The sequence below is a fragment of the Ciconia boyciana genome, chromosome 23 (genome assembly GCF_034638445.1).
Source record: "Ciconia boyciana chromosome 23, ASM3463844v1, whole genome shotgun sequence".
NCBI classification, from domain to species: domain Eukaryota; kingdom Metazoa; phylum Chordata; class Aves; order Ciconiiformes; family Ciconiidae; genus Ciconia; species Ciconia boyciana.
In genome coordinates this window covers 7,342,390-7,356,752 of record NC_132956.1, presented here as the reverse complement: position 1 = coordinate 7,356,752, position 14,363 = coordinate 7,342,390, and the positions used below count along the sequence as shown (strand labels likewise).

Sequence of the window (14,363 nt, the reverse complement as noted above, 5' to 3'; positions counted from 1 at the left end):
AGTGTGACCACATCAGGGGTGCTCTGGCACTAGGGCATAACCTGTCTAATGCTCTGAGGTTTAACATGTTAACATTAAAGCTCCACATCTACAGAAATGAACCCAAAAAGGAACCTTTCCCATTGGTCTCAGTTGAGGAGCTCCTTGCAAGGCAAACTCTTGTGCCCTCTGTGAGAAACCACCCATATATAGACACAAATGTATTTGTCTCCAGGGAGCTGCAATGAGACAGAACTTTCTGCCGACCAAGGGGCTACAGATCCCACATTTGCTCGCATCGAACCCCTTGACCAGGCCGGTGTCAGCAGCTTCACTGTCCTGCTCTGCACCCTTCTTACTGGCATGTCCTTGCCTTGCAGAGACCTGAGCTGGAATTACATCCAATTTATTCACCCGGAAGCCTTTGTGACCCTGCACTCACTCACCAAGCTGTAAGTTGCAATGATATTCCTTTCACAGTGGGCCATGGACAGCAGGTATCTGAGGACCTCAAACTGACTCCCCAAGCTATGGGGACACCTGGCATTTAGATATCAGAAGGGTGCAGTGTTGAGGTGCATGTCTCAGCACTGACATGGGCAGACCAAATCCCAAGGTTTCCTATCAATATTAGAGGGATGATGAGAGTGCAGAAGGGGCCATCTTCAAGATGCTTTCACCCTGCATACTTAAGCCAGTACCTTCACTTTCTGATGCTTTCATACCTGCCTTTGATACCTTTATGAAAGATCAGCATGATAGACCATTTCAATAAGAGTCATCGCAGAGCATCTTTGCAGGCTCTGGAGGGGTCCCCAGTCCTCAGCCTCCTCACTAAGACTCTTGGGTATTTTATGAGCTGGGAGCTGCAATCATACCTGCCCTATTATGGGAGGAGTGGTGGGGGAAGAGATGCATGGGACAGATATGCGCACAGGGAGGTAGATACCACCCAGAGCTTTAAGTGTGGGCATTAACCCCTGCTCCTCATTTCCCCCAGGGACTGCAGTATCAATCCGTTTATCTCCAGAGGATCCTGGTCCCCATGCAGCACCCAGTCCCATTTCAGCATCACATTTGAGGGAGAAATCAAGGCAGGAAGCATGGCTCTCCAAGCCTCTGCTTTGCTGAGATACCACTTAGCAGCAAAACCCTGACTGCAGTCTCCTTCTCTGCTTTCCCTTCATCAGGGACTTGACTGATAACCGGCTGGTCACACTGCCTCTGGATGGTTTGGGTGGACTGACCCATCTGAAGCTCCAAGGCAACCCGGCTCTCTCTCAGCCCTTCACCAAGGAGAGCTTCCCCAAAATGAGGTACTGGTGGTGTTAGCTCTTTCACTTCTGGCGCTCAGCACAGCCTGTATTTGCTTATAGCAATCAGCCTCCTGCTTTCCTTGTTTATCTCACGCTTTCCTTCATCCTTTCAGGCCAATAGGTTGAGGAAGCTTCATCTGCTGCTAATGCGCCTCATCTTTTAAAGTCTTCCACAGGAGAGCGGTGATGCACTCTGGGGCCCGCCACCCCCACCCCAAACACACACACAAGTGGAAAGCATGGAGCAGGCCCAGCTCAGGGCTCCTCTCAGTGGAAAACATTCCCAGAAGCCAGTCCTAGCTAATGACATCCAGCTTTCCTTCAGTAAACTCTGTTTGTGTGGCCGTGTCTTGTCTGCTATGGATTAATGAGGAGCCTGAAGGGGTCAAACTGAGCAAGACGAGGCTGCAAAAGGCTCAGAACACAGTGACACACTGCAGGCTCTGGCTCTCCTGACCCTCCCTTAGTGGTGGGTCTCCAGTGTGGCACCTGCCCTCAGGCTGAGAGGCCCATGGTCGAGATGACTCAAATTCCCCTGAGGTGAAGCCATCTTTTGCTTGGGTCTCCCAGGTAGTTCCCTTGGAGCCAAGGATGCATGAGCTGATGCTCCCACTCACCCAGTATGGGTTACCAAGGCTGGAGCTTCTCAAATTTAGACACCCACTGCTGGGGTCACAGGCCACTGCACCAACATTGGGCTTAATAGCTCAGGTCCAATGAAAAGTGTGGAGCTCTCACTTCGGCCTGCCCCAGCAGCGGTGCCTGCAGGGCTTTCTCTTCTGGCTTTTTTGACTCATCATAGCTGGGATCTGCTGCATGACTGGTTTCCAAACAGCAGGGGATCCCAGAAGCTTCTGGAGGGCTTTCCACACCCAAGATGGCAGTCCCTTGTGCAGAGCGGGTCAAGTTTAGCACTTCCAGGGGCGTTCCTCCTCTGAACTAATTCCATTGACATCTGTGGAGCTGGTTTGGATTTGTACTAGAGAGACTGAGTCTGCAGGAGTGGTTCATTGAACCACGCCAGGCAATGGTCCCATTAACCCTTCCTAAATTTTGGGGTACTGCCATTAAGTAGTCTTATTCTTGGGGCATATGTCTGGAGGAATCATCTGAGAACAGTTCTTAGCCATCCTGGGAGGATCTGTACATCCCTACCACCTTTCAATAATAGGATTTAATTTGGAGCTTATAACAGGAAGCAAGCTTGTATACAGAGTTTCCATAGCCTCCCAGGGCTCAGCCAGGAATGTTTGGGAACTTAAAACAAAAGCATATTTTTAGAATATAAAGTTTCACCATATTTACTGATTTTGTCAGAAGACCTTAATTGTCTGGAAAACCTGAGGTTCGTTTGCCTTCATAAGCAGTCTTCCTGACTTCCAGCAAAGAAGCAGGAGTTTGCTGTCTTTGAAGAAAATGCAGCTGCTGAGTGATAGCCTGGTATTTTATCCAGGTGATGTTCAGCTGCTGTTTAATTAACCTTGTAACACATGGTATAATTAACAACTAACAATTCTGCTTTCAAGTGGAAATCAGACATATTAAAATAACTTGCTACACTTGAGAGACTGAGATTTCTCTGCCTGAGCTGGCAGGGGTGAGCCACGCGTGCTCACGGAGCTGGAGTTTGGAGGTGCCTCTCTGACCTTCAGCAACAAGCAAGGGGGACCTTGCACTTGCTCAAGCGCTTGGAAAGCTTCTCGCCTTGGCAAAAAATGGCCTTGTGGTAAAAAAATGAAGACTCCACATGCACATGGCATATTGCCAGAGGGCATGGGAAAGACAGGCTAATTCAGTCTAGGGAGAACTGCAGAAATGTTTTTAGGAATTATCCGGGAACTTTAGTGCAGTTTCCAAACCTGGTGCTTGACAACATCCTATTGACAGACAGTGTCTTAAGCGCCAAAAGTGGGGCAGTGCAGAGACACCGTGGGGTGACTTGGGTCTACACTCTTTCCTACATGGAGTCCTTCACCAGAGCAAAGTCCTGCTCCAATGTAACCACCACCTGATAGACTGGCTTTTGTCACATATGGGAATTAAGCAAAAAGTGCAAAGCAATGGAGAGTCAGGTCATGGATGTCACGCACCTAAAAGTTGTGCTTTCCCCCTTTGCAGAGTCCTTGAGGTACCTTATGCCTACCAGTGCTGTGCCTATGGAAGCTGCAGCAGCTTCTTCAAGATGTCCAACCAATGGGAGGCAGAAGACATGAGCCCTGAGGAGGAGGATCCCCACAAGAGGACCATGGAATTGTTTCCAGGTCATGCTGATAATCACTGTAAGTAAACTGGGCTGAATGGTGATCAATCCATGGGCAGGGCCATGCTGTGAGGTAGGATGTGATCCTGCATTTGCAGGAGTGGTCCCACCACCAGCCATGGAGTTACACCTGCCTCAATCCTTCTCCAGCTCTGGTGGCCCGTTGCTGTGAATGGGCTTCAATTAGTGTCACTGCATTGGAGAAAGAGCTGATCTGGCGCATCCAAACCTTCACAATCTAACAGAAAGGTCTGGCAGTCTTCAACAGCATGGACACATATGCTAATTTGGCCTTGCTGACCATAGAGGGAGGCTACTTAAGCCACTGAAAGGTGGCTGAGGTTACATGGGACAGCTTCTGAGCTTGATCATTAGACTTCTGGGCAGTACAGAGCCTTTGGCAGGACATCAGTCTTTGTTGCTACAACATACAAGGGATGGACCCTAGGATTAATCTGAATAAGAGGATGAACTCAAAGAACTGGAATGTGCAGCTGGCTGGAGGCAGAGAGACCTGTGTCTGTGCTGCTTTTGTGCACATACCCTGATGCTACAGCAAAGGTCAGGGTTAGGTATGAACAAAAGGACACATTTGGGGAATATGATGAGCTCAGCACAGGGGCTAGCCTATGCAGGGCAGAAGTGGCTCCACAGTTAAAGATGAGAAGCGCTTTCTGTTCAAGAGTCAATTTATTCTGTGGTCCAGAATGCACTTCTGCATAGACCTCCATGAAATCTGTTGCACGAGGCCAGCAGAGTGTGCAAAGCACACCTCCTGCACCCACAGACTCGCAGCACAACAGCAACTCCAGGCGGAAAGCTGGTGTGATCCCTTTGCAAGGGAATCTCAGAATAATGTGAAGAAAAGCATGAGCCCCTTTACTTCCTCTGTAACTGCTGGAGAGTGGAAATAGCATTTCAGGGCACAGCTTGGATGCTGCATTTGTTTATATGTTTGTGTAAATACAGAGGCCGCATGCACTTCCGAAGTCTGAAACGCCCTGTAGGGAAAACTACATCGTGCCGTGTGCCTGTAGGAGATGGGGCGAGGGCTGAGTCCCTGGGGAGCACTTGACTCATCTGCTCCTGGGAGCACCATGCACCCAGCCATAACCACGGGCTCTGCAGAATCTCCTCCTGCATCCTAAGCAGGCAGGACTAGATCTGGAGACAGCTATTGACCCAGATTCTCTGTGTTACAGCAGTGATGGGAGGCAGGATGACCCAGGCACTTTACAACATAGCCAGCGAGTGAGTCACAAGCCCTGCGTCCCTGCTCCTGCCATCTGCCCTGCCCTGATCCTTCACAGATTAAGAATAAACTTTAGCAAAGTCCAGCCAGAGGCTAGCAAGTGTGATTCCTACCAGCATGATGTGGCTCCTGGAAGCATGGTAGACTTGGTGGTTACGCTGGGCAGACAGTACAGAGGAGCCATATGTTACAGTCATTGCTGCAGGAATTTCTTCTCACCTGGGTCAGTTGTTCCATCATTAATGCAGCCCATACTTTAACAGTCCTTGTGCATATAGAATCATAGAATGCTTTGGATTGGAAGGGACCTTTACAGGTCATCTAGTCCAACCCCTCTGCAAGAGCAAGGACATCTTTAACTAGATCAGGTTGCTCAGAGCCCTGTCCAACCTGACCTTGAATGTTTCCAGGGATGGGGCCTCCACTACCTCTCTGGGCAACCTGTTCCAGTGCTTCATCACCCTCATTGTAAAATATTTCTTCCTTAAATCCAGTCTAAATCTGCCCTCCCTTAGTTTAAAATCATTGCTCCTTGTCCTGTCACAACAGGCCTTGCTGAAAAGTCTGTCCCTATCTTTCCTATAGGCCCCCTTTAAGTACTGAAGGCTGCTATAAGGTCTCCCCGCAGCCTTCTCTTCTCCAGGCTGAACAAACACTCGAACATATAGTTCGGGTGTTTGCCCAGCAAATTACAGCATCTGTGAAAAGACCTGGTTTGCGGCCAGGGCCCATAGTACTGTTTACAGACCTGTCCTTGCTGAGCACCAAAGCATTTGATGTCTCAAAGGATACTCTCTCCTGGTCAGCAGACCAATGCCCACCACAGGCTCCCAGGCCTCCAAGCCAGTCTCAGCCTCATGGATTATATGTGTGTTCATGAGATATTAGGACCAGAGAGGAATGCTGACTGATTCTGAGATATGCCAGATGAGACTATCAGCAGCTCATAAAGGCTCACATTTTCAGATGTTAAACCACTGGGTTTGTCTTGAAATATCAAACCACAGAGGAGAAACATGAACCTTCCTTACTGTGTGCAGCTTTTGCAGATGACTCTCCTTACAATTCAGCAATGCATGGTCTACTCTTGACGATGAGGGTTTTGTGATATTGCTATTTGACTTAATTAATTGTTGCTTTATTTCTGTTCCCAGTGCTTCCTTTTGGATGGCCACCAGTGATATTTAGCTGTGTTATATGAATCTTGTAACACTTCCTCATTAAAGAGGAAAAAAAGCTCTCAAATATTCCTTCCATGCAAGAGATAAAGTGGTCTCGTTAAGAGAAAATAACTCGGGACTCTGTCCCTGCAGTGTACAGCCAGGCTCATCAGGGCGCTTGGATGCTGTGGGAGAACTTGTGAGAGAGGTGGGGCATGCTTCCAGATAGCCATGTCCTCTCAGCCTTGCGTAGTGCTTCCAGCAAGGGACTGAGAAGCCCTTTACAAACAAGTCCGCAGAACCTCATAGCCCAGTTGTGAAAGGCGACTTGTCCCAGGCAGCCGTGTAGGGGCAAGAAATGTGTCCCCAGTGGCACAGCCCTGCTCCAGCAGCCAGGCAATGCTGCCTCCCGCAGTGTGTCCTGCTCCCGCCTCCAGCACCCATCCCTCAGCCGAGCCCAGCACCCAAGGGACCGTCTGACTCCAGCCACAGAGCGCACGTGGTGCCACGGACCCCAGGGCCAGCTCAGCTCTTTTCCATCCTCCCAGATGCCCGGGAACCCCCTGGACACCACCCAAGTGTGTCCATTCACATCTGAGTAACAGCCACCTGAGGCCCAAAGGAGTGTGGTTAGCGCATGTCTCATCACTCTGTCACCTTGTCACAACAGATATTTAAGGTCCTGTCTCCAAAATTTTTGGTGCTTGGGATATGCCTCTTTGGATTATAATTGGCAGCATTTAGCAGATACCCCCTGCCCCAAGGAGCAGCCCGAAGATGACTCGGGGGCTTGTCACAGGACATCCACCCAACACTTCCCAGCTCCTGCCACCCTCCCAAAACTGGCTGCAGAGGGAGGATCAGCAAAGTGCAAGTACTGCCATTGCCACGGGGCACTTCCATCACAGTCCCAGCACCCCCCTTCCGGACCACTGGTTTGAGGATAGAAAGGGATGTATTTACTTACAAGCATATGTTTGCAATAATGGAACAAAGCTATAGAAAGCGAGAAGAGAACACACTTGTATGGTTATCCTTGACAATAGGACACTGCTTTCCCCAGTCCAGCACCTCCATTAGCTTGTAAAACTAATTAACTTTTGCAACCATCCAGCAAACCTGGAGGGTCCTTAGAGCTACACTTTTCCTGCTTCTGTCATTCAAGAAGGCTACTCAAGTCCCCCAGAAAGCACCTGCCCAGGCCCCTTGCAGCCACCCATGCCCTAACTCTGAGGGAGAGAGCAATTATCTGCAAACCCCACGTGGGGACTGCCCTGGCTAAGGTAGATAAGGAGAAGGAGCATCCAGCCCAATGTTTTTTGTTCTACCCCTTGTCCAGCAATTCTCCTCCTCTTCTTCCCACTTCCATGTTGGTACAGCTGGCTGGGAACCATTTTCCATGGGAAGGGCACTACTAGCAAAGTGGGTTTTTTCCATAAGGCCTCAGAAAGTGGAGGCGCCTTAGCAAAATTCAAATAAATAAGGGCTACTTCAAAAACAATGCAGTCTGCCTTGCTAGAACACAACAGCCATTTTCTTTTCACTACAGTTCCCAGGTTGGGAGAAGTACTGATTTCCAGCAGAGGGAGGTACATTTTCTGCTTTGAAACCCGCTGTGCTGGCCAAGGATTGCTTTGCAATTCACAGCTAGCTCAGTAGTCCAGGCAAAACAAAAGATCGCTCCTTCACTTCATGCAAATGTTTAACGTATGCTTAAAAACAGCCTTTGTGTATTCTGTCCCTTTGAAGAGAAAAGGGATGGGGGCAGATTACACTTTAACATTACCATGGGCTGGGTGGCAGGGGGGCACAGAAAGTGCAAGTCTCTGCATTGATTTGAGTATCGTGACTGCACATCACAGCCTCCGCACTGGATGGAAAAGACACTGGAGATTTATAAGACTATAAAATACAAGGAGGAAATATTTTTCCATCCACTGTGAGTGTTTTCTTGCCAGACTCCAAAGCAGCAGTAATATTTCAACTCTTATACAGACAGATTTTTAAAATGGCATTTCTTTTTCCAAAGCTCACTGAAGCCGAGAAAGACACAATGCTTGTCAGGAGGCACTAAAGATAGCACATTATTTGTCATCATTCTTTAATCAAATAATCCCAGTTGTATTTTCAAACACAGGCAGGGAGCAGACCTCATGAGAGGCACCATTTCTAAGCAGATTAGGCAACTAAATCCCACTTAGGTTAGCCTTCAGCACTGTGGAAACTCGCTTTCCTAGCCAGTGTCTCAGCTGCCAGGTGCACACCTGGGCACCAGCATCAGTCCATATCATCCAAGGGAGAATTCATCCCACAACCACAGATCCAGCTCCCTGGCTATCGGGCTGTGGCAAACACAAAACACATCCTTTCCCCTTCCTCCCACCCACAGAAAACCCTCCGAAGATCTCTGCTGGGAGCAGAAGGCCGTGCTGGTGCCATGGGTGGGGATGGTGCAGCAGCTGTCCTCACTGTGTCCCAGCATTGTGAATCAGTGGTAGTTTGAGAAGAGGAACAAAGCAGAAAAGCATGTCTTGGATTAGATTAAGAGGATGCCATTCTCCTTGGTGATGACCTACACCTACAGACCATCAAAACTACAGCTGAGGTCTCAGCCCCATTCTCTTCCAGCAGCTTCTCCTTCAGCCAGGGAGTCTCTGCCTGACCCTCAGAGAGCCCAAGCCTGGCTCAGGGTGCAGCTGCCAGCATGATGGAGATTCTGGCCCAGCAGGCTGGGCTCTGAGGGCAGCACAGTCTGGTTGCATAAACCCCATGGATCCAAAGCCTGCAGGCATGGGCAATCAATCAGTCTGCCTTTAAGCAAATCCAGGACTGGGAACCTCCAGGGTTAAAAACAAGGCACCACAGTCCCAAGAGATCATAGGACATCAAATAAAGCAATAAATGTTGGGTTCTCTTGTCTTTTTGCTTCTGAGCCATTTGGTGGTGGTGGTAGTGGTTGCTGACGAAGAATTTGTGCTGCAAGTAGAGACTAACGGCTCTTTTTGAACAAAGCTCCAAAGTCCTTGTTGATGAACTAACATTGGACAAGGCCTGCCCAGAAAGCTTCTATTTAGAAGATGCATTTGAAGGCTTTGTTTTCTGTAACCACATAGGCTAGAGTATTTCTTTATTTTTAATAAAGCATGCTGGGATGAGGGATCTGCAGTCACACAACTCTGGGATCTGGGGCTCTTACACTTCAAATGTTGGGAGTAACCTAAAAACAGAGGGGTTGGCCACATTGCAACCCACCAACGTTTACAAGACCTTCTCCCTCTACAGCAGTGACTGCAGGGGACAAACCGGACACCAGCAGCTACTTTGAACCTGTGGGCTGGGAACTGGCTGGGAAGGTCTGTTTTGAGGACAGGCAGTGGGAAAAGCTTCTGGCCCAGCTAGCCCCGAAGGCTCTGCTCCTTCTCTGAGCATCATTTCTCATTGTTTTGTCCCCAGATGACCTAGATGCAGATGACCTCCAGCTGGACCTTGAGGAATCAAAGCTGCACCCCACTATTCAGTGCACGCCAAGCCCCGGTGAGCAGCCAGGGAAACCCTTTGAACACAGCTGGGATCCTCTGAGCTTCTCTAAATCCCCAGGACCCCACAACCCTTCCTGCAGTATCTCACAGATGTACAGATCAGAAGCCTGAATGGTTGGGCTTTGGCCAAACTGGGGACAAGTGAGGAGCTTCCTTCTCCCACTTGGATGTAGCTGCTCTCCTGTGAGGAGAGGACAAGGTCATGGTATCCCTGATCAGGAGTCCCAGGTATCACCAGCTCCACCAACCTGCCTGCAGTCAGACTCTGGCTTTCAGGAAGTTCCTGTTCCCTTGCAAGGCTTAGACTTGCTTTGTCCCAGCCAGCCCAGAATATTGCATGACAAGACCTTGTCCTTGATCTCCCAATCATACTTGCAGCACTGCAAACTGCAGGGATACTTTACTCTGTTTCCTGAGAAAGGGAGAGAAGGGAGATGCTGGACTGCACCCAGCCACTTTCTCCTTACTTCCATCAAAAACATGCTAGTGGATACAGACTGGCTGGGACACGAGGAAGCTGCCTTCTGATTTTGTCCCTGTTCACAGCTCAGTGGTGTCCTACACAAGCACAGCTGGAGGCTGGAGAGGCCTGGCTCCATCCAGGCAGCTGTGGGACACTGGCAGGGATGGAGTTTTCACCACTTTTCCCACTGAGTTTTCTGCAAAAGAGACAAGAAGGAACAAGATTTTATCAGAGGGCATGCCCTGCTGCCTGGGTACAGAGGTGCTGGCTCTCTAAGGAAAGCCAGCCAAAGATCCACGAAAGCCACCCCCTTTGAGCTGAGCAAGATTTCTCAGTTTCCTCTAATTTCTTTTGCTCTCTACCACCTAAAACTTGGCCCATCCTGTTTCTGGTTTTGCTGAACTCCCACCCTGAGCCCCTCACTGTAACATGTGAATCACTCCCAGAGGCAACTCTCTCATTGCACTGTCTCTCCCCGCTCTCTTCTTTTTCTTTTAGCAAACAGCATTGACCCCCAGTCCCCCTTTTACCCGTCCATGACCTTTCCTTCTCACTCCCCCTTCTCCCCATGTCCATCCTCCACCATTCTTTCTCCTGACATCCTCCCACGTTCTCCTTGCCCAGGCCCCTCTGTCCCTTCCCTGCCACCCCAGCTCCCTCCCTCTCTTCCTCCGCCCCTGCTGTGTCTCTCTCCTGCTCCAACACTTCATCTCATCTTGGCCATCCCCTCTGTGCAGGGGTCATTCATGCAGAAACAATAAGACACCACTTAGCCAAGGTCTTGAGTGTAAGGGCAGAGGCTGGCAATGTCAGAGCTGGATGCAGCATCCTGCCATCTCTCGCACATCTCCACACCACTAACTCCAAGGTCCCAGGGGGGTATGTGAGAGGAGCAGCTAATGGCAGAATGGCCCAAATGCCAGGCTGACACCAGGAGTGTTAGTGGGTCTGGAGTCCCACAGAAATGTGGGGCATTATGGTCATGAGTTCCTTTGGACAAAGGCCCACATGGAGCTCAGATTCTGCCTCATTGAACAGCATAGGGCAGGTGGGACATGAGAGCAAAAAGGCTTCGCCATGCATACGGTCATGGGGTGGCAATGCCTTTTTACATTTTAGGAGCTCTGATAAGTTTGCCATTTCTCACATTTCACATATGACCTCTCCCTACACCTCGTTTCTGCCCTGGACAAGATCTAAGAGGAGGCCCCGGTCAGCATGCCAGAGGCACCCCAGTGTGGGGACAGGACAGTGTGGGGAGCTGCACTGCTGCCATCCTGCTGAGGAATAGGGCAATGTTGTATGCTCCTTTGCGGCCCTCAGCATTCAATAGGCAAGGGGCTGGTGGGGCCAGGAGAGGGCTGGGACCTGGCCATTGCTCCAAGCAGCACCACTAGAGCCGAGCAGTATATTCTGGGTTTAACTTTGGGGTTTGTTTTCTTCCAGGTCCCTTCAAGCCTTGCGATCACTTGTTTGAGAGCTGGATCATCCGCCTGGGAGTCTGGGTCATCGTTCTGGTCTCGGTGCTCTGCAATGGGCTGGTAATTCTGGCTGTGTTTGCTTCTCCCAGCTACCTCTCTCCAGTTAAGTTCATCATCGGCTCCATAGCTGGAGCCAACATGCTGACTGGCATTTACTGCAGTACGCTGGCTCTCGTCGATGCCCTGACCTACGGCCAGTTTGCCAAATACGGTGCCAGATGGGAGACTGGCGCAGGCTGCAGGGTGACGGGGTTCCTGTCGGTGTTTGCCTCCGAAGCTGCCATCTTTCTGCTGACGTTGGCTGCCGTGCAGTGCAGCATTTCAGTCTCCTGTGTGCGGGGCTATGGAAAGTCACCCTCCTTAGGCAAGGTCAAGGCTGCTGCCTTTTGCTGCCTGTTGCTGTCCTCTGTGGCTGCCGTTCTGCCTCTCTTCTCCATTGGGGAATATGGAGCATCCCCTCTCTGCCTCCCGTATCCCATCCCGGATGGGAAACCCGCCACCCTGGGCTTCACTGTGGCCTTGGTGATGACAAACATGCTCTGCTTCCTGACTATCACGGGCACCTACATCCGACTCTACTGCAACCTGCTGAAAGGGGAGTTCAGTGCTGTATGGGACTGTGCCATGGTCAAGCATGTGGCCTGGCTGATCTTCACCAACTGCTTCCTCTACTGTCCAGTGGCCTTCCTCACCTTCTCCTCCACACTCAACCTCTTCCTCATCACCCCAGAGGTCATCAAATCTGTCCTCCTTGTGGTCCTGCCCCTGCCTGCCTGCCTGAACCCCTTGCTCTACCTGCTCTTCAACCCCCACTTCAGAGATGACCTCCGCCTGCTGAGGCAGAAGGGCCAGGACAAGGGGAGCTACCCCCAGTCCTGCGAGGTCGATGACATGGAGAAAAGCTCCTATGACTCCACGCAGGCTCTGGTGAGCTTCTCCGACATCGACCACATATTCGAGGCACCTGATTCCCTGGGAGTGCACCCCATCCTCGACAGCTACAGCTTCCCCTCCATGACGCTTGTGCCCTGCCAGCAAAGGGTGGGCACCAGCGGGAAGGAGAGGGGCTTCTCTGAGCATTGTCCCTGCCTCAATGACAGTGAGGTGCTGATCGCTTCAGAGAGTCGAGATCCGGCTGGCAGCAGCCTCCGGATAGCCTTCTTCCCCTCCCCGCCCACGCCACCCTACACATCTCACTTATAAACCTCCTCTGAGTAGCCATGCCAAACAGCCCCACACCACACACTGAGGGCCAGCCCCAGCGCCGGGTGGCCAGCAAGGTGACAGCAGGCTGCTCCATGTACAGCACCAGTACAACCCGTCTACCCTCACCCCCCATCATATCTGCCTGGGCAACCAGCACCGCTCTGCCAGCTGCCACTCGCCTGGAAGGGCTCTGATTGAGCTCCAGATACTCAAAGCTGGCCATGGGAGGAGATAAACCCCCTGTGCGAGTGTTTCCCCTGCTAGGGAGTGCCTGGGAGAGAGCCCCATCAGCTCAGGAGGTGGGTCTGGGAGACCATCCTCCTCGTCATCCTACAGCATCACAAGCTGGGAGGAGCCTGCATCAAAGCCAAGCATGTCTTCTCAAGGCAGAGATGTCTTAGCAAGCAAAAGCCATTGCTCTGTGGTAGAAACACATGGAAATGGCTGACTGCGATGATGTGGCCACCCATAGGGACCTCAGGCCTTGTCTCCAGGGTCCTCCGCAGGTCCCACAGACAAGGAAATGGGAAATGGGCTTGTGTCTGCCCCACACCATCAACTGGAAGAGCAGAGGAATTGGGTTACAAGCAGTGTATCCATGTGTGCACGTAAGGTTTGGAACGCCTCCATTTTAGGAGGCTCTGCTTCATTCACTGGGAGCCTCATGGGTTGGGCAGAACCCCCACTTTCAGATGATACCAGGAGCTGGGGATGCTCAGCCCCTCTTTCAGTCTGGCCCACAGTGTCTAACAAGGGGTCTCTGAACCCTAAGGCAGCCAAATCCAAACACCTCCCTGGAGAAATGTACGTGCTTTGCCTGAGGTCACTCAGCAGTGCCTGGCCAGGGCACCCAAGGGAACACCGGGCTCCCTCCACCTTCATCACTCCCTTCACCTTCGCACGCTGCAGCATACCTGGGGCACTCCTGCCTACAGCCACCTGGGTCCTGGTCAGGCGCACTGGAAATAGGGTCTGGCTCCCTCACTGAGCCCAAACCTCACTCCGGGAAGAGGCTGTTGGTTCTTGGGTACATGTCCTCCACACAGAATAGCCATTTTGGGGGCTGCATTTGCCCTCCCCTATTTTAAGGGCAGCTCACGTAGAAGGAGGGAGCAGAAATCAGCCTTGTGGGATGATGGCGTCAGGAGGACACAGGCCACTGGGAACAGTCTCAAATTCGCTCCCTGCAGCTCAGGGATCTCCCAAATCCATCCTCTCCATCACAAACCCTCCCACTGCCACCCAACGCAGCAGGGAGTCCGCGGTCAGAGCTCAGGCCCTGGGCAAAGCTTTGGTTCTGCTGACATTACTGCAGCTGTGTAAGTCGTTCATTCTTGTGAGATAATAAATGAGCCCCATTGCTGACCAGTGGCTAGCTTCTGTCCTCTTGCATGTGAAAAGCACCTTGCTGGTTCATTCAGTGGCTGGCTGCCTGCCTGCCTCTCTCAGCCAAACCAGGCTGCTGCTGCTTGGATGTTGTCTGTATTGCCTGAGTGAGGACTGCGACATTGCATTGTGACCACATGAGCTGGTACCATCCTCCCCACCCCTTTTCTTCAGAGGGAAGAGCCAAACTGCCTGCCTTTATGCAGCAGAATTACATCAGCAGTGTCCCTCTCCATGGGCCAGACCTACCTGATTGCACCCCTGGTCTGCTGCTCGGCTGCATCTAGCGTCTGCGTTCATGAGCAGGACAGAGTCTGCTGC

General features: G+C 51.2%; 1 protein-coding gene across 1 annotated transcript in view; it reads left to right on the top strand.

Moving 5' to 3' along the window:
* Positions 1-13,962, top strand: part of LGR6 (leucine rich repeat containing G protein-coupled receptor 6) — a 149,791-nt gene extending 135,829 nt beyond the window's left edge. Inside the window, exons 14-18 of the mRNA XM_072844634.1 lie at positions 360-431; positions 1,170-1,295; positions 3,414-3,574; positions 9,421-9,501; positions 11,416-13,962. Of these exons, the coding sequence (XP_072700735.1) occupies positions 360-431; positions 1,170-1,295; positions 3,414-3,574; positions 9,421-9,501; positions 11,416-12,653 (1,678 nt within the window). The 3' untranslated portion in view covers positions 12,654-13,962. The remainder of the gene's footprint in view (positions 1-359; positions 432-1,169; positions 1,296-3,413; positions 3,575-9,420; positions 9,502-11,415) is intronic.
* The last annotated feature ends 401 nt before the right edge of the window (positions 13,963-14,363 follow it).